This window comes from Bombus terrestris, chromosome 14 (assembly GCF_910591885.1).
Source record: "Bombus terrestris chromosome 14, iyBomTerr1.2, whole genome shotgun sequence".
In the NCBI taxonomy this organism is placed as follows: Eukaryota; Metazoa; Arthropoda; class Insecta; order Hymenoptera; family Apidae; genus Bombus; species Bombus terrestris.
Window position 1 is genome coordinate 4,895,312 of NC_063282.1, and position 26,739 is coordinate 4,922,050.

The 26,739-nt window shown below is 33.9% G+C and overlaps 1 protein-coding gene, 1 long non-coding RNA gene and 2 other non-coding genes across 13 annotated transcripts in view; 2 read left to right on the top strand and 2 right to left on the bottom strand.

Annotated features, from left to right (window-relative positions):
• LOC125386272 overlaps positions 1 to 26,739 on the bottom strand; it is a 336,686-nt gene that overhangs the window by 39,939 nt on the left and 270,008 nt on the right. The window lies entirely within an intron of this gene.
• On the top strand, positions 651 to 26,313 carry LOC100643297 (NAD kinase). Of its 10 annotated transcripts, none has more exons than XM_048411791.1 (9): positions 651 to 884; positions 2,744 to 2,797; positions 17,235 to 17,318; positions 21,580 to 21,709; positions 22,182 to 22,307; positions 22,430 to 22,601; positions 23,127 to 23,479; positions 24,563 to 24,645; positions 25,090 to 26,313. In XM_048411791.1, exons 1-9 carry the CDS (start codon positions 772 to 774, stop codon positions 25,280 to 25,282), a joined length of 1,308 nt encoding a protein of 435 aa, XP_048267748.1. In that variant the 5' UTR covers positions 651 to 771; the 3' UTR covers positions 25,283 to 26,313. The 10 variants fall into 10 exon arrangements, with proteins under 10 accessions (XP_048267748.1, XP_048267747.1, XP_048267752.1 ...); XM_048411790.1 differs by lacking the exon at positions 24,563 to 24,645 and adding an exon at positions 24,424 to 24,506 and having other exon boundaries at positions 660 to 884; XM_048411793.1 differs by lacking the exons at positions 651 to 884; positions 2,744 to 2,797; positions 24,563 to 24,645 and adding exons at positions 10,316 to 10,384; positions 11,421 to 12,024; positions 24,424 to 24,506.
• Positions 6,384 to 6,454, bottom strand: TRNAG-CCC. The gene has a single exon. It is a non-coding gene; the product is annotated as a tRNA-Gly (tRNA).
• Positions 12,308 to 12,379, top strand: TRNAE-CUC. The gene has a single exon. It is a non-coding gene; the product is annotated as a tRNA-Glu (tRNA).

Consider the following 26,739-nt stretch of genomic DNA (forward strand, 5'->3'; position numbering starts at 1 on the left):
CATATTTTGATATGAAATTGACAATGTTGAAAATAATCAAACACTAAAGCCTACCGTCGTCTGCTGTAAAACTGCATCGTCTGAAAAACATTCACAACCTTTATTTACATTATTCAACGAGCAGTCTAGACAAAAGTGCAGAATTTCATAGCGAAGTAATTTCCATTATGTCTTTACACAACTGAAGAATATTACGCAGACGATTAATGTCCAGGTTGAGCAAGGTAACATTGGACCGTTGAACAAATGAACTACCATGAAATGTCATCTACCATTCTTTTGTCTTTGATCACCTAAGTGAGTCGACGCACGAACAGGAATCGAAGAACCAATAGGGAATAAAGCGGGAAGTATAGAGATGATTCGAAAGTGGAACAGACGGTTGTGCTGAGCATGTATCGCGAAAGAGTAGATTGCCTGGACTGCGGCCGAGGATAATAAAATTGTACGGCCGGTATTAACACGAGGATATTATGCATTCGGCGAGTGGCAAGAAAAGTATGTTGGAGGGAAGGGAAAGAGGATTCCATTAGAGTAGCAACCGATCCATAGGTGTAACAACCTCGATAAAGTTAACTCCGTGAGTGTTCGCTTTCAGTACGCGACGAGACATCTCTTGGTGTGGTTCTCGCAACTAGATCCTTTGCTGATTCATAGTGCATCCGTCAAAACAAGTCAACATTGTTTCTACGATCAAATATACCACATCAACAATTATTTTTCACGGTGATAGAATATACAATAGAAGGAAAAGAGAGAAAGCTGAACAGGATGAATGAGAGAGATCTGCAGTTGGCTAGAGCAATGGTGGATCTTGAGTTGGATGAAAATGCTTCGAAAAAAACGATTGTCATCAAGATGCACGATAAACAGCAAACGTTCAGGTAGTATTCGTATCAATATCTTGTTAAACTAACCAATTAATATTCTGTTAAAATAATTGACGCAAGATTAAAGTCGAAAAATGATTTGATTATAAATTACGATTACGTGTTGATTGGTGAAGTTTAATCGATTCAAGAACGATCTAGATGCAGGATCGATAGGTTGTTCCAATTATGGAATATCATTTAAATTTCATGAATCGTGTGCGAATCTATGTCACCGATTATAACGCGCGTTGTTTGTTACACGTATTAACTCGCGTATCATAATATTATTTGATTTTTGTCGCGTGTATAATTAATAGAAGCGGCTGGCCGAAAATAAATTGGCACTCACGTCTATCGGACTCGCAAGGAGCGCGCCTGTGGAACACGCGTTAAAAATAAGAGATACGCTCATTGATTGTGAGACACGGCCGTGACATCCATGGACACGAAATTTCTTTACAGTTGGTGTAAAAGTCAAGGGCAAAGAATGCTCAAACCCACTACAATATCAATTTGTATTAAGCAATAGGTCACAATGTGGGGCTGACTTCACTTTCAAAATGTTATTGTGGTGTAATATTCAGCATTTTTGCTTCACAAGCGATTGACTCGGGTTCGATTCCTAACCGCCGCCCATGATTTATTTTTTCCTTTTTTCCAGTATTATTATTCAAATGAAATCCACAAGAGAAACTCGTTATAACCACCCGTATTTCTACCTTTTGTAAGAATACTAGCCAATATTCAATGAATACATTCAACCAAGTTCAAAATTGTCTTTTTATTTGCTTTTAGATTTTTATTTACTTTTTATTTTGTTTCTAAATATGTGATTTTGTGAATATTTTGAACATTTAAAAGATGGTGGCCTTTATAAGTAGACTGAGGACTTCAATACAAATTTATATTTGTATTATTATTATACAATTAAAGAAATGAGACTCAATCAGAGGTTTATTTCACTTATTAAATATTGAATAGTTTACTATGAATATACTTTTGTACACACTCTCAGATATATATATGAATATCCTCACTCTAATTACGAGGCTAACTATAATATTATACAATATCATCCCGCTTAAATATTGGTTTATTGGTTTTCCATGAAAATTTGTAAATTTAGATCTAATTATTCGCATTTCGAATATTTCATATTAACATACATCCTTTTAATCATTAACTGGCTTTAAAACCAGAAAACCAATAAAAGTAGACTTATTATGTCTTTTATCTGTGATCTTCAAGTATGACAGAAAAATCACAACAAAGATGTTTATCTTCTATCAAAGATCTTAATTTCTTTTCTTTTTTTTTATAGTCCTAATACTTTCTACGTACTACAAGCTTAGATCGAAACCCTTCACAGAAATGATTTAATCGATCTAGAGCAAGGCCGAAAACGGACCTTGCTATTCTTATTTGTAACAACGCTCTCTATTTTGGAATAGTGCATACAATGGAAAGCTACATATAAATGCACGCACATCGTGATCGTAATATTAGAATTATCATATTATTGATATCCAATTAATGTCTAATTAGCGCTCAATCAATAGTTTATCAACAAATGATATACACACTTGTTAATGAGCCACAGCCTAATTTCAAACTCTAATGAGATCTCTATATTGTTAGCAGATGGAGTGAATTACATAAGTCATTTTTATATCTATTTTAATATTAATGTTTTTAACCTTCCTTGTATGTATACATTATCTGCTTATTGTTCTCGTACAAATGCAAAATTTCTATGATTCGGTTTTGAAACAGCTAATACTGAAAATTCTTCAAAATGTTAAGAATTTGATACACGTTATTTGACTAATCTATTCTTCACTGATATCTAACCAGTTCTCTTTCTCTTGAAGCAACACGCGATGCGAGTTAACAGTCGATTACTTGGAGGCAGTGGAACCTCGAAGGTAACGCAGATTTCTACTTTTTAACATTCTTGCCCTTGTAACTAGCGCCATCAGCATGACAAAAGAGTCCTTGTATGATCTTTTGTGTTTTTTGTGTTCCGTAATATCTCAAACGAAATATATGTGTAACGCACCGTTTATGTACAGTAATGTGCAAAAGTTTTCGGCCAGACAGAGTTTTCACTTTATATTGCAAAAGCAATATTTTAAATTCTGCTAGAATCCACATGGGTCCAATATCTATCAGCAAAAACATAACGTATTCTTTTTACTCACCATGTCTTTATACGAAATATTAATCAATATTCTGTTATATATTGCTTTTACAATATAAAATACAAAATCTGTCCCATCATGACACTGTATACGTTTACAATGTTTGAGTTTTTGCTTGGAATGCACATCCATTCCTCTTGTTCCTGTTTTCGTAAAGAAGCAAGCTTTCTCGTAACTCACAAGAGAACGCTTCCTAACCCGAATTACTTCCCTTCCTCCTTTAGCATTCTGCATAATTTAATTCATGGAATTTGTTTCGTCTATTATTGTACATGTGCTTTCTAATTGGTTCTAGATTAGTTCTAGATACGTTATAGTAGTTTCTTCATCGAATTGTTTATGCCTGTTTGTTTGTTAAATACGATCACTTTATTTGTTAAATACTCTGAAGCATAGTGTAGCTTTTCATAACTGACGTGACCGTTTTAAAAAAGAAACTAGCTTTCGATCGACCGAATGTTGCAAATTAACCTTGAGCCTTAGAAGGAACTTTCTCGCAGTGTAATTGACACGCACTGAGGATACTGGTTTCCAAGCGTTCGAGAACAAGTTAGTCCTGTCGGATCAAGAAAGTTAATCCAATTCACAGTCGTTCTAGTTGATTTCATTTACGATCATCGACGTCAATCTGGTTCAAAGATCATATTCCTCGTTACGATTCCCCGTTATAACTAAAAGAACGTTCAATCAACTAGAAACAATAGTTTGGTGCATAAAGAGTTTCACTTTCATCTAGAATAGGTAAACATTTAATTAACCCTTAAATGCATTGTATTATTATTTGACAATATACATATGTATATTTCTTAATATTATTATAATAGCTATTATAATAGTTGATTCAAATTAATTCTTTGTGTTATTATAGTAACTGTTATAACGTAATAGTTGATGGGACTGTAAACCACCTATTGAAAAAAGAAAAAGTTGCTAATATTTTTAAGTATCTCATTATACAAACATAAGAATATGCATTTACGTGTTACAATTTACAAAATCGAGGAAGCAAATATTTAAGTGAATAGCCTGTAGTATCTCCCAAATGTCGATTAAAAAATGTTGATTAAACAATGCTTCTGCTTCTATGTAAATGTTATTCGAAGAATGTCAATGATTACCACGTAACTTATCCAAGCATGGTAACTTGCATGCAGGGTCGAGATCGCGGTCGATCTGTCTATATTTGTCAATACTCCACTATCATTTTCAAGATCATAATGTCATTGTCGCCATTCGGCGATAATAGTTCTTCTTCGTCAGTTTACGTGTATTTGAGTGACTAAACGGTGATTTCCTTTTCTCTATAATTATTATAAACAAAGTCTTATAAAAAAGCAAATTTGTTGTTAGCGATAGATGATAAACTTTTATCTTATTAGCCGAGGTTATCGCTCTGTAAAAATTTTTCACATCGTACATCAAGTAAGAAGATATCCAAAAAGCAGGTTGACAACTTTGTTGCAAACAAAAAAAAAAAAAAAAATACAGATTAATCTCACTTATTCTTAGTTTATTTTGTATAATTCAATTAATATCATTAGTGAAATGTTGAAAGTTACGTGTCACGAATTAGCAATGCCAATTGATTTTCTTAGATAATTGGAACAAGCCTAGTAATAATCGTATTTATTAGGAAATTATGAAGTTTATAATCTACTATATGACTTGTCAATTTACTAATACTATTAATTACTCACTTATTGTGGAAGATTTAATCCAACAGAATAATCTTGATCATCGTTTAACGCAATATAACCACACGAAAACTCCTAACTGAATTACGAAAGTCCACCGAATGATCTTTGATAACGTACCAAAATAAGACTAAGCATGAAATCTGATAAGACTAACAATAAGCCTAGTGTCAGATTGGAAGCTTTGTTCATTAGCTAGATAAAAATACTCGTGACTAGGTCAGATTCTTTAACCTCTTCACTGTTAGTAGTATTGTTTCCTAACATTTACAAAAACTCTCATAATTATGAAATTAAAAATTGCAATATGACTTCATTTTTTGGAACCAAATTCTAGTCAGTCCTTAGATGATTGAATTACTACCGATTGAATTCGTATCTGAACATGAACTATTATTATATTACTCAGATTATACGAACTAATTATCTTGGTAAAGACAAAAACAATTTCAGTTAGGTCAGTATTACAAGAGTAAATATGACATAATTAATTTCCTATAAAGCAAAAGTACGTGTTAAAAGATAAGGTATCTCTAAATAAAGAAATTATCATTCAAATGACGAGTTAATTCCTTTATAACGATACTTACATTCTAATATAACATTACGTCTTCCTTCGAGAATACGTTCGAGCTAATATGGCAAGACTATGACTAATTTATAGTTGCTTTGAACTTATATATCACGTGTTCAATTTGTGATTTAAAGATAAGGAAACTGAGAGGAAATTTGGAGGGGACAGCATCTTGGGAATTCAGAATCATCAGGTCAGTCAAAAATCAAGACGCACTGGTAAAGCACGCGAACACGATCTGTTTTTATCAATGTTTGTTGGGTTATCGCTAAGGTTCCGTCTTATCATTGGAAATTTTTATTTTTCTTCTTTGTCCAGCAAAACACCGATCGAAAGTGTACGTTGTCGAGTCGTTTCAGTCGTTTCAGTGGTACCCGTTATATAGTGATGCAACGTAGTGGCAGTGTGCTGAGTAGGGCGGTTTTGCTCAAACGATATTCAAGTATCGATAAAATTATCAGGTATGGTACTGTTATCGGTAATAAAACAAATCCTCCAAGTTAACCGGGCTATTGCGGATAAAATTTCACGTCGAATTACCATGATAACGATGATTAAAGTATTCTCAGTTAATCCACAGAAATTAATCAATGCAAAATGGTAGAATATGTTTGCATTAAATGTGGCATTAAAATATAGAAGTACGAATTTAACTGGCAAGTGTAGTGATAAAAGCTATGAAATACTGGTTAAAACTTTTTGAAAATGAAATTGATAACAGTCATCGTTTTTACTCTAAAAATTCTATTCGAATATTTTCGCTTAAAATCTGACATTATAACATAGAAGTGATAAAAGTGATAGTAGTAAGTGTAGTAGTGATAAAAGGTATGAAGTATTGCTTTAAATTTTATCGTTAGAACGTAGAAATATGGATTTAAATGACAGGTGTAGTGGTAGAAATTGTTAAGTAATTTTCTTTTAAGAAAAGATTAATATATCATGGTTTTAATACAATAAATTATTTATATTTAAAAAATACTGGAAGGACATGCTTGTATTTCTTTAGAAATATTTTCTCAAAAATAAAAAATAAATTTTCTGCACTGCCCGGGAATCGAACCCGGGTCGCAAGAATGGGAATCCTGCATGATACCACTACACCAACAGTGCTACTTGCAAAGCGTAGATTACTTTAGTGAAGATAAGCTCATGAAATTCCAAGTATTTTTATACTGTTACGTTTAGAAATACTAGAAATACAAAATAATTCTATAAACATTAGCAATAACCTTTCATCGTTTTATACGAAGGATCCTTGTTCAAGTTTGTATATACTGTATTGTATATAATGTAATGTAAGTATGTATAAAATCTGATGTAGTAAAGTACTACATATATGCATAGTTACATCAAATTTTCAGTAAATACCGTTGAAATGAAAATGCATATTTAGCGCTTGAATTTTTATGATCTTCTTACATCATTGGGTATCATTGGGTATCAGCTATCATTGGGTATTTTGAGATTATATTTTGCGATTAATATAGATAAACCTTAAAACATGTAAGAATTTTTGAAAAAATAGAAAATTAGAAAATACAAAAACAATCAGAAATACAATGATCAGATGTCGAACACAACTATGCTTTCGCTTATACAGCAGGGCATATTGAATATTAATTCTACTGTATGTCAGAGAATTGTACAGTATAATATTGAATTAATTAATTCTTATTTTTATGATATATTAAAATTTTAATGTATATAAAATTTAAAATAAATAATCTTCCCTCATATTAAATTTTGATTTTGATTACACAGAAATTTGATTATGTGAACAATACATGTCATTTTTATTTCTACTGTACGTCAAAATTGATCCCAATTTTATTTCATTCGCTTTCATTTTTTTATAATACATTTTCATTCAATTGTAAGCGATGTCATTCGTTAAATTTGCATAATTTTCCACTTTCCTGCCCATCGTGGCAATTTAACTGGGGGAAACGCGATGATCGCTTGTACGTTCGTTTCCACTTGCTCGCCACTTTTAATGTGTTTCTAAAAAGACGTAATCTCACTGTTAACCACAATATCATCCTCAAACCGCCAGTTTTGTATTCCTCCGCGAGAAAGTATTTTATTTCATGAAATGCACAAAATAAGTCCGAGCATTATCTTCCTGTGGAAAGCGCTCGTCTGTTAGATCTTATTATAGAAATGTCGTAGCCAGATTTTTTCTTGAACACGTAAAGTAGTAAAGAAGGTTGTATTTAACGTCAAAATAACAAACCATAATTTTCTGACTCAGTATCTCACAATTCTCAATATTTTCTCTTTTTATTTTTCAAGTGATTCTATTAACCATTCAATGATTCACACAGTTCTATATTTAAGAACGAAACTTCCAATTTTCTTTCTTCAGTTTTCGAGTAGTTCTATTATCCACTCTATGATTCACACAGAATAAAAGCTAAATTTATAAATAAAATAGAAATGATAACTTTTAGTATACATAGATCCCGAGTTCGTCAAACTTCCCTCTATTTGACTTGCAAATGAGACTGTTATCTATTTGACGCTTCACATAGAACTCTCTTCCTTGCTGACATCATGAACTTACTTTAATTTATACACCTCAATCGCCACAGATCTTAACAGAAAGCAACATAACGTAAAAAGCATAAATTATCATTTTTAGTGGCATATCGAGAAAAAAGTGGAAATAATGGCACAGTCGGTACGGCCCTGATGAAACGCTTGTTTCTCCACGGGACACTTCACTCTGTTTCTCGCCCCATCGGTTTTGCAACGCCGGCACTGGCGGCTGCAATAAATTTTGATCACTTTCATACCATAATTGCATTACACGCAACTGGTTTACAGTTATGCCTTACGACCTGCTTGTTATATATATTCTCGCAGAACATACCACTGTTTATTATGCAATCGATGAAGCATCGAATGGAGCGCCTCGCATTCGCGAGAAATATTTTCTTCGCGATGGAGCTTTACCGACATATACACCGTGGGTTTAAATCCTTGTTACAGGCGAAATCAAGGAAATTTTACAGCTCGAGATAAGACGAAAACCAAAAATAACAAGATTACGTTGTAGGCTTCATTTTCAAGAAAATCGAAATTGAAGGCTTGCCAAGTAGTTATACGTGGATTTGCTTACTTCCAAAGTAGATCGAAATGAATGATCGACAGGAAGTTATTCTTTGTGTGCGAATATGTGCAACGAATCGAATAAATTTTTCTTTCCTTTTCTCGTGTCTCCTTAAATTTAAGCCCACGGTATACACATATTTTATTCTATTCGTAACTGTCCGACAGAACAGGCGACAGAAATAAACACTATTGTACTTACGAAGTCGACGACCGGAAGTCGACTACGGTTTTTCTTATCAAGATCTAACGCCGGAGGGAAAACGTTAGGGGAAAGAACAATGGGCATGAGAGGAAAGGAAATTTCAGTCTTGGAGACTGTCTTTTTATCTAAAGATATATAAAATTAACCATTGTAGAATTAGGTAATATGATGTGATTCTTTGTTAAACAAAAAATGAATAAAATTGATCGTTGAAAAGTGAAAATAGATAAAATTGATGGTTAAAGAATAAAATTAGATATCATACATACGTGTAAATATCTATTATTAATATGATGAGTCAAAAGTCGGATATTCTATTAGATTTTAAAAAGAATAATAAAAGTAGGTCGAGTTCAATTCGATTTAGGCTGTCAAGCAGCTGTAAGGTCTCTTTGAAAATGAACCGGTTAATCGTTCGTTCGCCTTTCATTGTCGCTTTTACCACGATTAGCTAGACTAGCTTAAATTAGTGCCGAGACTGCCATGAAAGGAACCTTTCTTCTTTCAAGCATTTCTCTTTTAACAAAGGGAGAACAAAGGGATATGTCGTGAAAAGGATATCTAAATGCATATGTTATCTGAAAGTTCCAGAAAGTATGGAACGCAGGCGCAAAGCAACAAGTATGTACATATGAACTCAGAAACTTTGAAAACAAATTAACTTGAGTTTCACGAGAAAATCTCACTCTAATAATAACCAATAATTAAACAAAATTAAATACATTATGTGCGATATACTCTTTGACTTATGTTAAATAGCAAATTGGTGAAATATCACATCCAATAAGATCTTTGTTTACTAATGTAAGAAGTGCAGTTTAGAGATATTTTGGAAATTAAAATTATACAATCCGACTATACTACGCTGCTACTATCACCAAAATGTTCTAACGTACTCAATATGGTCTGCTATTCGCTAGGGTCCGTTACGAAAACGCGAGGATCTTGTTGCTAGGTCAATAAAGGGAAACTCTCCCGTTCTCCTTTTCCGGTTATCTTAAACTTTTGTACGTAGTATGTAGAATATTCCAACCTGGTGTATCCTTTCCAAATACTATATCCAGATACATACGTAATTCATATATATACACTAATATACACTATTATATATACACTATACAGAATATATATATATATTAATCCATCTTTTATTAACAACAAACATTATAAAACTTCAAAGCTTTACGAAGAAACACAAAATATGAATACAATGAAGTAGAACAAATGGAAATTTCGATGATCCTTTTTCGAAAGATCCTGTTGAAAGGTTTTGGATAAGGTTTACTGAATTTGCTACTAATAGTGATCATGCCTAATTAACAACATTCACTGAATCGTTCTGGAAATTTATTGCGGATGGAAACTCAGCGAGGAAACGTACAATCATGGAATAAAATAATGAACTGTTTTAGCAATTACGATTAAATGTTCATCTATCTAATCAATGTTCAACGTATCGTAAGACAGGTTCTTCCATTAAAAATTTGCAAGTTGCTGAGATTTTTCAATCGCAGAATAATACTACAACAAATTTTGATGGCGACGATCGAACGATCCATCGCCACTTCCCCTACATGTTTTTTGTCATGTACTGCGTGTACATTCAGATAGTTGGTGCAGATTGGTGGGGATGTGTGTGAGTTAGAAAGCCGTAAGTGCCTTTCAGAGGCTGTAGCCAGTACAGGCTTGGTTGCTCAGTGAAATCGGAGCAGTCGTCGATCGAGGTACGCTCGTTACTGTATACCGTATACACTTACGCGATCGTTTCATTCACCAGAATAAGAATTCCGGAAACATTTCTTTACTCGCGACGATACGCTTAAAAGCTAGAATTCCCGGCCTTGTAAGTATGCTTTCTCTTTTAAAAATAGTTGTGTGTAATTTCTCGATTTGAACGATCGACGAGCGACTTTGTGCGATCAAAGAAAATTATCTCGAAAAACTGACCGAATCCATGTAAATTTCGATACCAAATTGGAGACAATTTAAAATAGAATATTCTTATCTGTTTAAGCGATCGATCCTTAATTGCTATTGACATAACCATCGATATAAAATTAAAGTTAGTTTGAAAAAATAAGAAACTATATTAGTGATCTGAAGATTCCTAATTACGACCTACGTGTATACGCGATTATTATAATTTTTATTATCAAAATGAGTATTATGCATATATTTTATTTTCATATTCACACGCATCCATCAGAATATGCATTTGCATAAAAGTTTCAGATCTACATATAACCTTTGGTACGATAATAAATTAGAAAATAAGGTATTGTATATATTACATAATACTTGCAACATTTTTTTTCTATTACTATATTGTCAGTTTAGAAAATAAACCGTTACCGAAAAAATAAATTGAAGTGGACGTTTTAATAAATCGTAAATTAAAACGGTGAATAATACAAACGTTTTCAACGGGTCACTAATTACTCGTAAGTGCAATCTTTCTGAACTACAAGAAATAGGTTCTAATTATGTTAAAATCAAGACAAATAAGTAGAATTGAATTTTTTATGGAAATTGTGCCAAAAAAAGGTTGTTGACTTGTTATATTTGAAAAAATAGTCGTTCGTTTGAACGTTGAAAATTGTGCAAATTGCACGTCAAGCATAAAAGATGGAGGCGAACTTACAAGCGACAAGTGGGAATTGCGCAACGCTTGCAAAGTTTCATTTGCATAAGCGTGCAAGTAATATCAACTAAACTCAATCTAACTAATTTTTTTCTTATTCCAACTGGCTCTTTGTTTAGTTTAAGCTGGCATAATAATCATCTTCGTTGCGCAAACGAAAAAAGAAAGAAAGCGGTGCCTCAGGGCGTTCAAAAGTGGCGCGTTAATCAAGTGTCACGTGATAGGTAGTTGATTGATATTGGAGATCCGTTATGGTCGATCGCGTGTGACAAAAATCGTCAAATGTGTCTACGACTTCATAAGAGTCACTGAAAATTTGTACCAAACGCTATAAAACAAAGGAACGTAAAAATAATTTAAAAATTATTGAGACATTAAAACTATTAAAGTGTTGAATATGTGCGTGAAACCATAAAATGTTTGATTTGTGAAAAATGTGTTGCTCCAACGGGGAAACGTTTAGACTGGCAAATTATTGAAAATATACAATAAGATCCACGATTCAGCACGAAGTTACTAAAACTATTCGAGAAAAAAAGATATTGCATAGGTAATAAACATGGTGGGAAATAAACAGAGACGTCGAAGTGCGAGCGAAATGCTCGATTGGCGATATGTCGTCAGGAATAGAGGGGACGATTTGGACGATACATGCATGCCCTTCGTCGAGGACTACAACAAGGATACGAAAATACGTCGCAGGAAACGTTCCGGTACTTGGCCGTGAGTAAATTACTTTACGACCCTTTGAAAGATTGGAATGGAAAAATAATTCCTTCTTGGGCTGCTATAATTTAATGAAGAATGATAAATACGCGAGAATAATAAATTTAATAAAACATTGATAAATATGAGACTTAGTTTTAGGGTAAAATTTGAATAATGATAGTGAACTAGTGATTGATTAATTGCAAACACTTTAATTACAATTAATCTATTAAAGTATATAAAATAGTGAATTATGATCTCCTTAAATTTCGAAATTTTCCTATGAAGTAGTATAAAATCCGGTATGGTCTAGTGGCTAGGATACCTGGCTCTCACCCAGGAGGCTCGGGTTCGATTCCCGGTACCGGAAATTTAATTTTCTTTTTGGCTATTCAATATTTTAATCTTAGGTTTATGTAAAAGGCAAATTTCAAACTATGAAAAATTAAATTAATTAGAATAATTTGTTGTTATATATAATTATGTATATGAAGCGAGCGTGAATTTCGTTGGAAAGGAAATGAAAAGTAAACCGAATGGTGCAGCGCGACTATCACGAAACCTGTACATATACAGCTGTTCAATTTCGTAATTAAACTGGGACCTCGCGTAATCCGATTCCAATTCGTGCGAAACTTGAGCGAAGTTTGCTTGCTCAACATTCTTGTTAGTCAGGGACACTTCATCGCGACGCTCGTGCAAGCTAACAATTTGTTTCCAGTATAAACTATACATTTTGTCGAATAATTGATGAGTACGGGGACTGTACGATCTGGAAAAAATGAAAAAATATTAAGTATCAATTACAGATAAATTTACGGTTACTCTGTAATGTCATAAATTTTCAAGAAAAAAATTGTAATGTATTTATCATAAATTGAAAATGGAAAATAGATTACATTAACATAAGTTGATAAAGAAAAAAAAATTGTGAATGACAGTCATAATTTATGTTAATGCAAATTTGGCTGTTAATGAAGTAATCCGTATAATATAATGTAACTGATTTAATACTCCATTCGATTATCTTTTTTGCTTCGTTTTTGTGAACTTCATATTGTCACTTTCATACTGGAAATTGCGTAAAAGTAGTTAAACAAAATCATCCGAACATAAGCGTATATCCGGTACGCAATTGATTGGTCCACAGTGTTAGAGCATGCGTGATGTACGTCAGGCGTCGCGACGCCAGCGTCGACCCGCCCGTTGCGTCAACGAGCTTCGTCTATTTATTAACTTTTATTTAGTAATGAAACGTGCCTGCACCAATTCAAATCCTTTTCTCTGAACATATTCTGTGTGTATCATTGAGAACCTCGAGGAAACAGCGCGTCTGTTTTACAAATCGGTCAACATGGACGACGCCGAATTAAGGTAGGACTGGAGGTAGGTGTTGGTTAACCTAAATCTCGTGCGGCGACATGTGCTCGTGCCGATATCAAACACTGTTCGCTTTTTCCAATCTGTCGTTTATGTAACAGAGGCTCGTGATGCAGTCGTGATAACGTTTAACGATTAATTAACAAAAATAACCGATGCAGAAATTATAGAACTACAACGTTGCATAATTTCGTCGTTGATAAGACAAAAACAGGGGATTAAAGTTAAAGGCGATCAAAAAGTTGTGATTTAATTGGTATACACTGTTATCGTTTATGTAAATAAGAATTGAACTGTAGTGACTCATGCATATTTTTAGAAGACGTCCTACGAACTCAAATGTTATCTTTCCACTGTCCAAACCTAAAGGAACGGGACTGTTTATCTCAGGTTATATCGCATGGCAACGAAATAGACCGTTAGAAGTAGAAGGATGACGTTGATGCCTCCGGTAGGCATCATTAAGGGGACACGCATTGTACGTCGTTTCGTACACGTGTACAAAAAGATCGTAGTACCTGATGGAATCGGCACAGTGGGAGTGTTTTCTGTCGCTCCTTTCTTTTGTGAGCGCGAACGCGTTCACGTTTCGTCAGGTATATTCCATTTTTCATAGTTTGTAGGTCGGTCACTGATGGCCCTATGGGCTCCCGTAGGCCTTTACGCGCCAATAGCAACCTCGTTTACAACCATCGCGTTCGGAATTTCAGAAATTCACGTTCGATGCAATCGATTACCGAACCGGACGTAGCCGTGAGTCGATCGTTTTCTCCTTTAACAGATCAGAGTCGAGGAGAGAGCCGACAACAGGTTGGGAAAGAAAATCGATCATGGTGTTTTGCAAGCTTTCCATGCACGGCAATCTGGGCCAAGCCACGATTAGGGATACGTGATCGTTGTTGGTGAACAAAAGGGCTCTTTCTCTTTCTTTCTCTTTTTCCTTCGTTTCTCATCCAGCGTGTTCATTTTTCTCCAGGCTTCTCTTTCTCTCTTCGAGTTTCTCAATCAATTGAGAGAAAGTTGTGTGTCGAATAGTTGGACCGAGAGAAACCGAGAGGAAAAAGTTACCTAATGATGTCCGAAAGATCCTCATAATAATTTGTAAAGATTGCTTCTCGTTTTACTATTTTTTTCTTCGATTTCTAAATAATTCGGGTTCTAATGGTTCGAGTATCCGCCGTCATTTGAGATCAATGACACAGCACTACGATTCTTTACGCTTATACGGAAACGTACTATCGAAGATTCGTTGCAAGATAAGATAAGATAAGATAATGTAATATGATATAATTGGATATTATTACGTACGTTAATGTTAGTGTCGACAAGAACCGTGAAATTTACGTTATACCGACGGTTCCGTAGAAAAAATCCCATAATTGTTGGCTACCTCCGATCTGATCGTCATTCTGCGTACAGCCACCTTGGGATTCGGTCCTTTCTAAAAAGTTACTGCCTTCGAGAGGAATGTTCGCTACGCTTGTGACTAATATCATTTCCCCTGGTTCTGGACGGTTTCAGTGATGTGAAAATTTGATCGTGTTTGTGGGTCAGTGAATTTCTTCGAGATCTCTCGATAACATTAAGAGAGAGACGCCGATTCTGTACATAGAATCATTGACGTGCATCGATTAACAAGATTGAAATAAGTAATGCACGAAGGATGGTTATTGATGGTTCGTTTCTTTGAATAGGATTTTCCAACATGAGTTCGGAGTTAACAAATTAAAATCTTTTATCGTCGCCAGTAAATAATTCATACATTGCTGATTTAATTATTAAAATTCGTCGAAAAAGAGGAAGGTCGTGAAACTTGTTGCGAATTTTCAATTAATTGGCGATCGTCAGTTGCAATTGATCGATTGATATCGTGAATCTTGATCGAGATTAACGTTCAAGGTGGAAGTAGAGATACGGAGTAGTAGTATGTTTAGTTTATTTATTTGCGCTCTTTATTATATACGAAGAGAGTCACTGGCAAGTTAGCATACAGAATAATGTTATGTTTAGCTAATTTAGTTGCGCTGTTGAGTAACACGAGGAGCATGACGCTCTGATGAAGACTGTTGTCTGAAGACTTCCTCAAGGAGTTTTGTTTGCTCCTTACAGGCTAACTCTCCGCCCCACGGTTTTCCTTTGTACCATCGTTTCTATGGGAAGGGAATCTATTCTTTCCAATTGTGTAATTGTGTACTCTCGTGGATACATATCCTCGGGTTTTGTTTGTTTCCGGATGTTCACTTTAGATCTGACTCATCGCGACATAGAGTTAATACCCTCTTTAACCATATCGCAAATCTTATAACCATAAAGCCAAATCAAAGGAAATTGGGACTTTCCTAAAAAGGACAAATTGTCCGAATCATAAACGAACGGCCACTCCAAATCCCGAAAAAAATCATTTAGAACCGTTCGATTAATTTATTCAGCGTACACATAATTTTGCCAGTGCTATACTGTAAATATTTAGCTGTAAATATTTAGTAGAAAAGCATATGACGAAAGAGGTTCGATACAAAGCAAGAACGCGTCCTTGAGAGTAAATCTTACTATTTCTTGGTAACTCGCTTAGGGGACATCGCATTAATTTCACATTAGTCGACCTTCGGGTTTTAATGACTCCATAGTTCCGCAAAACAAAGATGATTTTGCAACGTTTCAAGAATCTTCGTGTTTCCAGGTGAATGATATCCTACCGTTGCGACTAAGCTTTTACTAAGGTTTTCGCGTCGACTCTATCATGAAGAAAAATTGCTGCTATTAGCGGTTACTCGAGCCGTATCGAATGATATATCTGTTTCATCAAATAATATAACTGTTGTACGCCAACTACATATTTAGGGGAACAACGGAGTGGAACACTTCTAATCCAACTGAATATTTAAACATTATATTCTGCTCTGAATAACGTTATATGTGTATATGTATATCGATGCTAAGAATAAGGAATAAATAGACTTTTTTATGTAAGGTCTGGGAAAGGAATTAAATTTAACGCAGAACCGATTAATTCGATAAAAGTCTTACAAAATGGCAGACCAAGTCTCACCTTTACTGGATATTCAGTGCAATGACCATTTTTATTTTAATTGCGATATGCTTGATCGTCTTAAGAATGAATCGATCACCTCGTCGGCAGACAATATTCCACGGAGTAGAGTGCTCAGGTAGACACTGTTCTTTCTTCGAAGATTTATAATCATGTGTCACAGTTATGAGCGTTATGAATTAGCAATTCTACTAAGTTTCTGCGTAAAGCAATTACCGTCCAATTTATTTATTATGTATATACGTATAATGTATATACGTGGAATTGAAAAAAGAAAAAGAATATTCATGTACTCGAATATTGCATTTTAATATTTTCACATGTAATGTATATTATATGTGTCTATTTATCAGCTTCTAATATATTGGCCGCTCAATTTTCAAAGATCTCATCAGTTTTTACTTTCTAGTGATATTATATAATTAACAATTTAATCTCATTTCCTATGTCGTTGATTAGTTACTTACTATTTTTTTATCGCTACTTCTAGCTATTCCAATTATCATTTATCAAGTCATTCATGCAAATGTATCTTTTTCATGTGATGTTTACTATTAATTCTCTATCTTGACGTCAGTGCCGGTTTGTTATTTCGTCAAAGATTTCATTAATAACAAAATTCTAAGATAATTAAAATACAGAACTCTTTTCTCGTTTTAAAGCGATAATAACAGAACTGTGTTATTTCTTATGGAAAGTGGAAAACAGATAGATTAGATAAGAATGATAAAATGTTCGTAACTGTCATAACGATGACCTTAATTGTTTATTCACTTGTTTTTTTTTTTATTTACAGGAGAACTAGAAGTCTAAATGCACCTAGTCCCGTACAACAATTTGGGCCATGCGGGCGCATCATGAAAAATTCAGCAATGATCATGTGAGTACATATATAAATTTCGAAAATATTTATTAGATCATTCCATAAATAATATAATATACATATGTAACTTTAAAATGCAAAAATTTTGTCAATTTTATTGAGGAATAATATATTATTTATTTTCCGGTGCTATGCTCCACCTTCCTAGGCCTTCTTGCGCAATTGAACTGATACCGTTATCAGTTCAATATTAACGCAATTTGATGCAAGTTACAAATTATCAATCTGCAATTTCACAAATCACAATTCGTTTAATTGTCTAAAATAGTAAAATTGTTCGGTAGAAATCCACAATCTGCACTATCATTTATCGATCCATTAACATGTTGAATGTCACGTCAGTTTTGCAAAGTTTTGCCGTGGCACCACGATGAATTTTTTATTACGCGATACATATAACGTTAAAATATTACCTACGAGAGATATGTTACGATGTATAATCATTATTAATGAATTTATCTCATTGATGTCACCGGTGACCCCTGCCCCATAACGCTATAGTGCAATTTCGCTCGATTCACTTATTTTTTGCGATTGTTAATTACCTCATATTGTTTCTTCGCGTTGCTAAATAATTTTTCCATGTTGTTACGTCCCGTGACTTACCACAAACCATAATCCATCCGTCGGTCATACTTATTCGGACCCGCAATAATCCTAAAGAACTATTACAAGATTTTGCATTTTTTACTTTATTGTCAAGGCCCTTAATTGTCCCCTAACAAGTCGAAAGGTTCCTTAGGGTTATTGTTCATTAAGCTGAAACACGGAAGTGGCGGGTGTTTCCATGTCCTACAGTCATTAGTGAGGGGTGCACATAATAGATATATATTTCATGTGTAAATAAAACTATTTTTATATGTTTTATACTACATTAATTTCGTCACATTATTGTAGTAACGCTGGTAATGATAAAAAATTTATATCTATTGACATTTGTTCTTCTCTCTTCATGATTATTCTTGGTGTTCCGGTCACCGGTGACTCCCATGGCATTCAACATGCTAATATTATTAGTTAATAAATTATTGTGCAGGAAGGCCTTGATAATTTTTAAATTCTTTTATTGAAAAATTCCAAAACTAGTGGTGTCAAATATTGCATTATTACTTTAGAAAGTTGTTCGCCGACCAAATGTAGAATTTTCAAATATATCCTTTTATTCTATCCAATGTCGAACATTGATAGGGTAAAATAAAGTTGATTCTCGACTCATTGCTACCGATTATTTCTATACTAATAACTGTTTATAATTCCATTTATAATTCTTCTGATTACCATAAATTTTAAACCTTATCTGATATTCCATTAATGTTGTATTCCAAATGCATGTGTACTGCATATATATAATGTCGAACGACATTACTGTGAAATGACTCGATAATTCCAAAGTTTAAAAAATCATACGGAATTGGAAAGTATCTTCCTCTGCTCTTTTTTTCGTCTCGGTTAATTAGAAGGTGAGTTTACAAATCAAAAGAGAGCGTACCAAATAAAAACTATGCCGTGCGCGACTATTTTGACCTAATTATCCGTGACAATGACTTCCTAAGCGAACCTAAGCGTTGTTTTGCCAGTGGGAAGTAGAAAGCGGTTTTATAAACTCAAGAAATACGTTGTTAGCGAACAAGTTGAGAAACAAGCAGGATATCTCGATTTTCTCAAGTAATATTAACAATGTTGCTGTCATTGTGACAATCACATTATGTAACGAAAGAATCGAGAAACAACTATGGATTGCGTTTGATTCTGGATATGTTTTGGATACATCATCGTCGGGAACTTTACATAATAGTATCTTAGTTTCATAAATTTCATGAATTAAAATTAGCGCGCACTAATATGATTATAATAATTTAGTGATTACTCAACATATACAGTTTATGTGCGTAAATAGGAAGAAAGTCGATTAACGATGTTTTTTTTAGCATATCGTTATTTTTGAAGTCGACACGATTCGTGTGCTTAGATAAGCTTTTATTTCGAGCATATTTAATGTGAAAATTAAGATGATTCATCCGTTTACATATACATACAATTAGTATTCAGGTCGATCTGTCAAAATAGTTTAATTAATAATCTTCTGTATCGATAAATCCGATGTATAAAATTTTGTAGTGATCAATTAAAATTGTTTTTATAAATCTGTTACGTCAAAATTCCGATCAATTTACTTTTTATATCTGAATAAATGCGACCAAAGACTATAAATCGTAGTTGAACTTTGCGATTATTACTGAACGATTGAAATGTTAATGTGCATTAAATATTTTTGAAATTAATGAAATTTCTTAGAATAATAATGAAGTCGATGAAGGTACAATAATAAATAAAACCGTGCACGTGTATCAGTTATTCGCGTCATTTCAAGTATTCTGCATGTAAGAACGCCCCACGATGTTCTCACGTGCGTACGAAAGGTCTCGTGCGCTTGCGCATGGCCCAACTGTTTACCGTTAAAATACGTAGCGCTGTGTTCGGTCCACGTTCAGTACGAGTACAACTCTCAGTCTAGTGTCACCATGGTTGGAACTAAGAGGTATGTCTGACAAACTCCATACTTCGACAGTAAATTACCAAATCAAGAATTACCTTCGTTTTCGTTTTAGTCACACACACCAGTGAATACTTATCATCGGCTTTCTATCGCGACTACTTATCAATGAGAATTTTCGGTTCTTATGTGATTTGGCAATTAAAAGTTACACAACGAATTCGACACAGAAAAATAAAAACATTACAAGTTGACCTTAAAAATTACACAACAAATTCAGGACAGAAAAGTGGAAACATTAGAAGTGAATTTTCGGTTTATGACAATTGGAAATTATACGTTAAATTATATATTTCTGATGAGTAACGCGCAAGTATATTCCCTACGAAATAGTTTCACTACATTTTTTTTTCATTTGTGTATCTTATCATTTTTTCTAAATGTTTTTAATAAAATTGTTAACGTAGAGCTTCGAGAATCGGTAGCAGTAATGAACGATATAAAACCAAGACAATGACCGCGTTCGATCATAAAATATGTACATAATCGCATATTTGATCCCTGTGACCCTAATTTACTGATAAGATTTACAATCGATTACCTTTATGTTAACACTTAGCCAACTACGCGCGCTATACGTTTCCGCCGCGCTCGGACAAGTCGACCTATACGTTGTCAACCGCATATTTTTCCAAATATCGAGGGCTAATATTCATTACTTAAAAAACAAAGAAGTCTAAAAATTATTTAAGTGGTTAATTATATTTTGCGGTAATGATATTATTTAACGAATTCACATATTGTTTATCCAAAAGATCAAATTAAAAGTATAAAATAATGTAGGTAAAATTAAAAATATTAAAGGTAACTAAATATTGATAACACGACTTGAAATTACAAATTCATAATGGATTTTAATATTTTTGTACAGTATCGTATCGTTCGATTGTAACTTTATTTAGTCATAACTGATAGTGTAACATTTTAATTGATTCTAACACCACTAAATTCCTGTATCTTATTATATACTATACTTTGTAAAAGTAGAAAAACAATAACTGATAATAACAACAGCAACAACAAAAAATGAGAACGCGTTGCTAAAGTCGAAAAGGCAGATCTCCCTTTTCGCTTACGCAGCGATGTTCTTCACAGAAGGGAGGTCTCTCTATTCGGTTGGCTAAATGTTAAAAAGAGTTCGAGTCGCGTGCGGTAGCTCGTAAAGTATGTTAAAGAGTTCAACCCACCGTATCTTTATAGATTGACAATATTCATTAGGTATAAAAGTCCAATTCATCCTGAAACGTAAAAAAATTCCTATCAATCAGAGCATAAAATTTCTACGTGAGAACTTGTCGATATTATCACTAATTACACCATGTCATGTTTAAGATTAAAGTTTTGTAATAATAAAGCCTCTAGAAGAATCTCTTGATATTTTATCGTTAAGAAATGTTTAAGCGATCAATATTATTGTGAATATCATTGCCAATATTTTGTGTCCACGATATTATTGTCAATATCATCGCCAATATTTAAGGTACTTAAATTATCTTACGTAATAGACATTACATAGTAATTATCTCAACATTATCCTACATAAGAGACCTTCTGGACTCTACAGAATCTTTCGATAATTCGTGTACGTATATCGTCAATACAATGTTGAAACCCTTAAATATCGACAATAATATTGATCGTCTGAACGATCCTCCAGAATTTCGTAGGATTCGATTAACAAATTTGCCGTTTATTTTATTTCAGGACCATTCAGGATCCAGCCTCTCAGAGATTGACATGGTATAAGCCGCCACTTACTGTTCTAGTCATCAAGAAGATCCGTGATAACTCGGTATTGCCACCGTTTGTACAATTGGTCACGTGGCTAATACGAGTAAGTATTATTTTCTTCTGTCTGACCATTTTGTATGTCTATTGTATAATTCATACGAAAAAATTCCATCGATGCTTTGACTGTTCGATCATTACAATTATGCAAGTCATTGTGCATAAATTGAGATCGATGACCAGATCTACTGGACAAAGAGGAAAACTATTATCGAACGTCCGCATATATTATTTAGACGATATCATACTTTCACTTGTGTAATCATAGTCAGACTAGACTAGTCTCTTCGCCAAGACTCTGTGCTCGTGCTCTGGTCTATCGATTTGAATCACGTGATTGCACGATTTTTTTCATACACTTATCTACACTTAGTCGCATAGCTTTGTAATATATTTCTTGCAGAAGCGAGGTTGCACATTTTTTTAATTTAATGACCAAGTTATCTAAAGGCCAACGAGCATTTTTAAATTTTCTGTGTTTAAAATTCATGAAATGTAATATTTGAATGTTTTTGTAGGAAAAACGGATGGTAGTGTTCGTCGAGGCGTCTGTTCTGGAAGATCCAGCCTTAGCTAGGGACCTCAGATTTCGGGAGATTCGAGATAAGCTAAAAACTTTCAAAGATGGCACGGATGATCTTCAGGTAATTACTTTTAGCCGCCATAAAACGTTTATTTTTGCTCTTATTAATTCTCAATAATTAAAATATATTTCTATTGTATTATTTTATATTATATTTGTCATTATTATATGTTTTTATTCAAGGATCGTATCGACTTCATCGTGTGCCTGGGAGGCGATGGAACTCTTTTATATGCCAGTTTATTATTTCAACAATCCGTACCACCAGTCATGGCATTTCACCTTGGGTCGTTAGGATTTCTCACACCTTTTGAGTTCAACAATTTCCGGGAGCAAGTAACAAATGTACTAGAAGGTAAGCACGTGGAACTTCTCAACGATGTTCCCAGCGATAGCGATAATTTATGTCCTTCAATATTTCCCTGCTTTCCTTCTTGTTGATAGCGCAGGGTTTCATAATGTTTAACAAGAACGCACTCTTGATATATTTTGTGTAATTATTATAAATGTATAACAAATTTCTCCGCGTGGTCATTCGTTATTCACATTAAAAAGCGTGACAAAAAACGAAGGATTTAGGGAAATACCAAAAGTAAAATAAACGTGTTGATCATTTTACTATATAGCATTTATAACGCTATTAACATTATATTTATGACGGCAATCATTGACATCATAATTAAATCAACTCTCCGCTCAAGTTAATATTCTTTATTTCTTCGATATATTCTTCTAAACATTTGCATAGACAAGAAACAAATCATACGAAACGATTAAGTTGCTTATTAAAAACTTGTTAGCACGCGAGAGGTGTGTTTGAAAGTTGACAATGTGATAAAAAGCGGGCTATAAATCTGACAATCGTTTGGCTTGTCTTTAGGCCACGCGGCCTTGACCTTGAGGAGCAGGCTGAGATGTATCATCACAAGAAAAGAAGAAGAAGATAAGGAGCCGAGGCCACCAACGAATTTGCTGGTGCTGAACGAGGTTGTCGTGGATCGAGGCCCATCCCCATATCTCTCGAACATCGACCTCTTCATCGAAGGCAAGCACGTGACCAGTGTGCAGGGTGACGGCCTGATCGTGAGCACGCCGACCGGGTCGACTGCGTACGCTGTTGCGGCTGGAGCCAGCATGATTCATCCTTCAGTACCTGCGATTATGATCACTCCGATCTGCCCTCACTCTTTGTCCTTCAGACCGATCGTTGTGCCCGCTGGCGTCGAGCTGAAGGTATTTCCGAATTTTTTTCACTATCCTACCAATGTGCCGAACACCTTTTATAGTCAGCACAAGTTTCGGTAGAAAAGCTCTTGAATTGCGAAAAGTATTGAAAACGTAAACCCGGAAAAATTTCGTAACTGTAGGAGAATTTGATTAGTAGACTGTAATTGTAGAATTCCACGAAATTTTATTTCCAATAATCTGTTTTTGTTGGAAGATTCTATTCTAGAAGATTATTAATTGAGAGATTCTATAGAAATCTTTTGACCAGAGATTTAGATGTTGACAGTCCAGTATCATAGAATTTTTAGAATCAAGAAACTTCAAAGTGATAGTCGATACTACTGTAGTCGTAGAGTTACGTAAATTCAGATTTGCAATTGTACAATACAAGTCGATGTTTATTATAATGTAGAGGAGGAGCCTTAATCGGAGTTTTGAAGCTATCATGGTGCTACAGAAGTCTTAAAATCAGATCTTCTGGATGTGAGCCAATTCTTGAGGGAAATGCGTTTTCAATATTTTATCATCATTGCAGCTAGGAAACCTCGATTCTAAAAATTAATGTAGCGTTAACATAATAGTATTTCCGCGTGGGTCACTAAAGGTTCCTTATCATAGTGGTGTCAGTATTTTATGACGTTGCCATAGAAGGAAACTTGGTGGATATCGCCCACATTCTCAGACCATGCGCTGCTTTGTTATCTTCTGAACAAATTTTCGAACCGTTGTTCCAACATATATTCTGGAGAATGTACGCTACATACCATCAATTAGACTTACTAAGTTGTATTCATCCTGTTTTTATATTTGTTGCAACATGTGACATGTGTGTAAGAACAGAATGAATTTATATCATAACCCAATACATTCTGTTGATAAAGAAAAAACAATTGTTAGAAGATATCACGTTCCGTTGTTGAAGATTGACTGAAAGTCCTTTTCTATCATAGATCTCAGTTTCACCGGATAGCAGGAACACCTCATGGGTATCATTCGATGGCAGAAGTAGGCAGGAACTCTTTCATGGCGATAGGTAAAGATCAATCAATTTCTGAATCTAATTCTCTGCATTTTTGGCTGTTATTACAGATAATGGCTAACAGCAGGGACTGTAGCACAGCTTACGTCTCCTTTGATCGTCGCAATCAACAAGAACTACGTTACGGGGACAGGTCCGTCCTACTATTAAATACTATAAGACTTTGTCTTTTTTTATTTTCATCAGTTCTAAAAATTCCAGTTCTTCTAAAAATATTGTAACTTATTACGACATTGCTTCATACATTTTTTAATTTTGTTCTTCCTTCTGAAGTACGTTTCATTTTTCAATGTTTCCATGGTTTCGGGTTCATGAAGAGAGATTTTGATTTCATGGTTTTGGTTTCAACTCACTTGGAGAGTTTCCTTACAGCTACAACTGATTGTTTCTCAGATTTCCAGAATGTAAGTCAACTTACATAGCTGAGAGAATATGATATTTTCCTAGAAACGAGACGTTAGCTGTACTGCAAGCTGAAAGTACTATCGATCTGCTACTACTTATCACTGTTATCATGTTTCCATATCAAATATCTTTTTTTTTTTACGTATTTTTAATGTTTTTCTACTATTTTCAGTCTGAGAGTAACCACATCCATCTATCCAGTGCCCAGCATTTGCGCTACGGACCAAATTACCGACTGGTTCGATTCATTAGCAGAGTGTTTGCATTGGAACGTACGCAAGAAGCAGAAACACTTGGATGAACTAAGTGATTTGACTCATTCATCCAGTAATGACACTTTGGACTCTCTAGATCGCGACAGCTAGGCCAGGCAAGAAAGTCATAATGCACTGCCTTTAAACCAGATCCTAAAAGATCATTATGATTTATCAGTAAGGTCTGGTCTCAAAGAACTTCAATGACTCGCTGCACGATACACGAAAAGAATAAGCCTAACCTGTGTTCATTTAAATCGTAAGAATAGAGGAGAATGAACTCGTCTAGTAGTCGCTGAAGAAACTGAGTAATTGTACGTACCCTCTAAGCGTCATTAATGATGCATAAATTCACGGTACACCGCAACTCAAAGCTACCAAAAGAACCTGATAGTATTTCGATGCGTCGTAAAAAACAGTGGATTAGTTATATTGCAGAATTGCGAATTCTTCAAGAATTCTTCGAATTCGTTTTTACGAGATAAAGGATCATCAAGAATTTACGTATAACCTGTAATTAATACACCAAAAAGCCCAACAAGAGAGTTTCCTGTATTTCCAACGCATAATTCTACGCTCTACGACGACGTTCTAATCCGCGAAATCATTTCGAAACGAATCTTTATTTCCTTTCTTTTTTTTCCTTCTTTTTTTCTTCTTATTGAATTGATAGACTTTTGTTAACATAGACAATATTGAAAATAAGATTAAGAAATGCGAGGACTATTGTCGTTAATAATGCTAATAGTAAAAAATAATTTAAGAAATGATTATATCAGAGCTGCTGAATTGATTTATGAAAAAGCATGGTTAATATTTCTTATAATTAAACGATATTAAAGAAAAAGGTGTTGATTATAAAAGACATTTCACATCATACATACAGTTATTTATTTTTCATTAGTTTTGATGCATTTTAATAAGTCTATGTTTCCTATATGAATTCATATTCTGTTAATGTTATCAAACTGGTTCTGTTAACTGCAACAAAGAGCACATAAGCGAGAATCAACTAAAGATGTTGTTGATAAGTTTTGTGTTCTGACAACGAATATTATCCGGTTAAGGATCATTTTTTTGTAATTCTTGAATGTACTTTTCCTATAAATGAAAATTTTTAATAAAGACATTTTTGTACTGCATATAAGGTCTACATCAATAACATCTAACATAATAATCTAAAATATTTTCAAACATTGCAAAAGATATAAGCCATGATAAGAGAACCAATTTATTTTGTTCGATAAGGAGTAATACACCAAAATATAAAATTAGATTAAAGGACAAATTTATGCTGAGATATAAATGAAAATAAAAACAATTTGAAATATAATAGATATAATATAAAGATAATACATATGCTTGACAATGAATCAATAAAATAGTATTTTCAGTAAACAACTTATACAGATTAACATAAAGTTAATACTTTCTTTTAATAAAGAAATAAGCTAATACACAAAGTTTAATAGTTTATACACTGGAACATTGTATAATTTCAAAAAGCTCTATTTCTTAAAAAATACCTTTTTTCATTAAAAAGAAAATATAAAACAGCTAAAAGACAA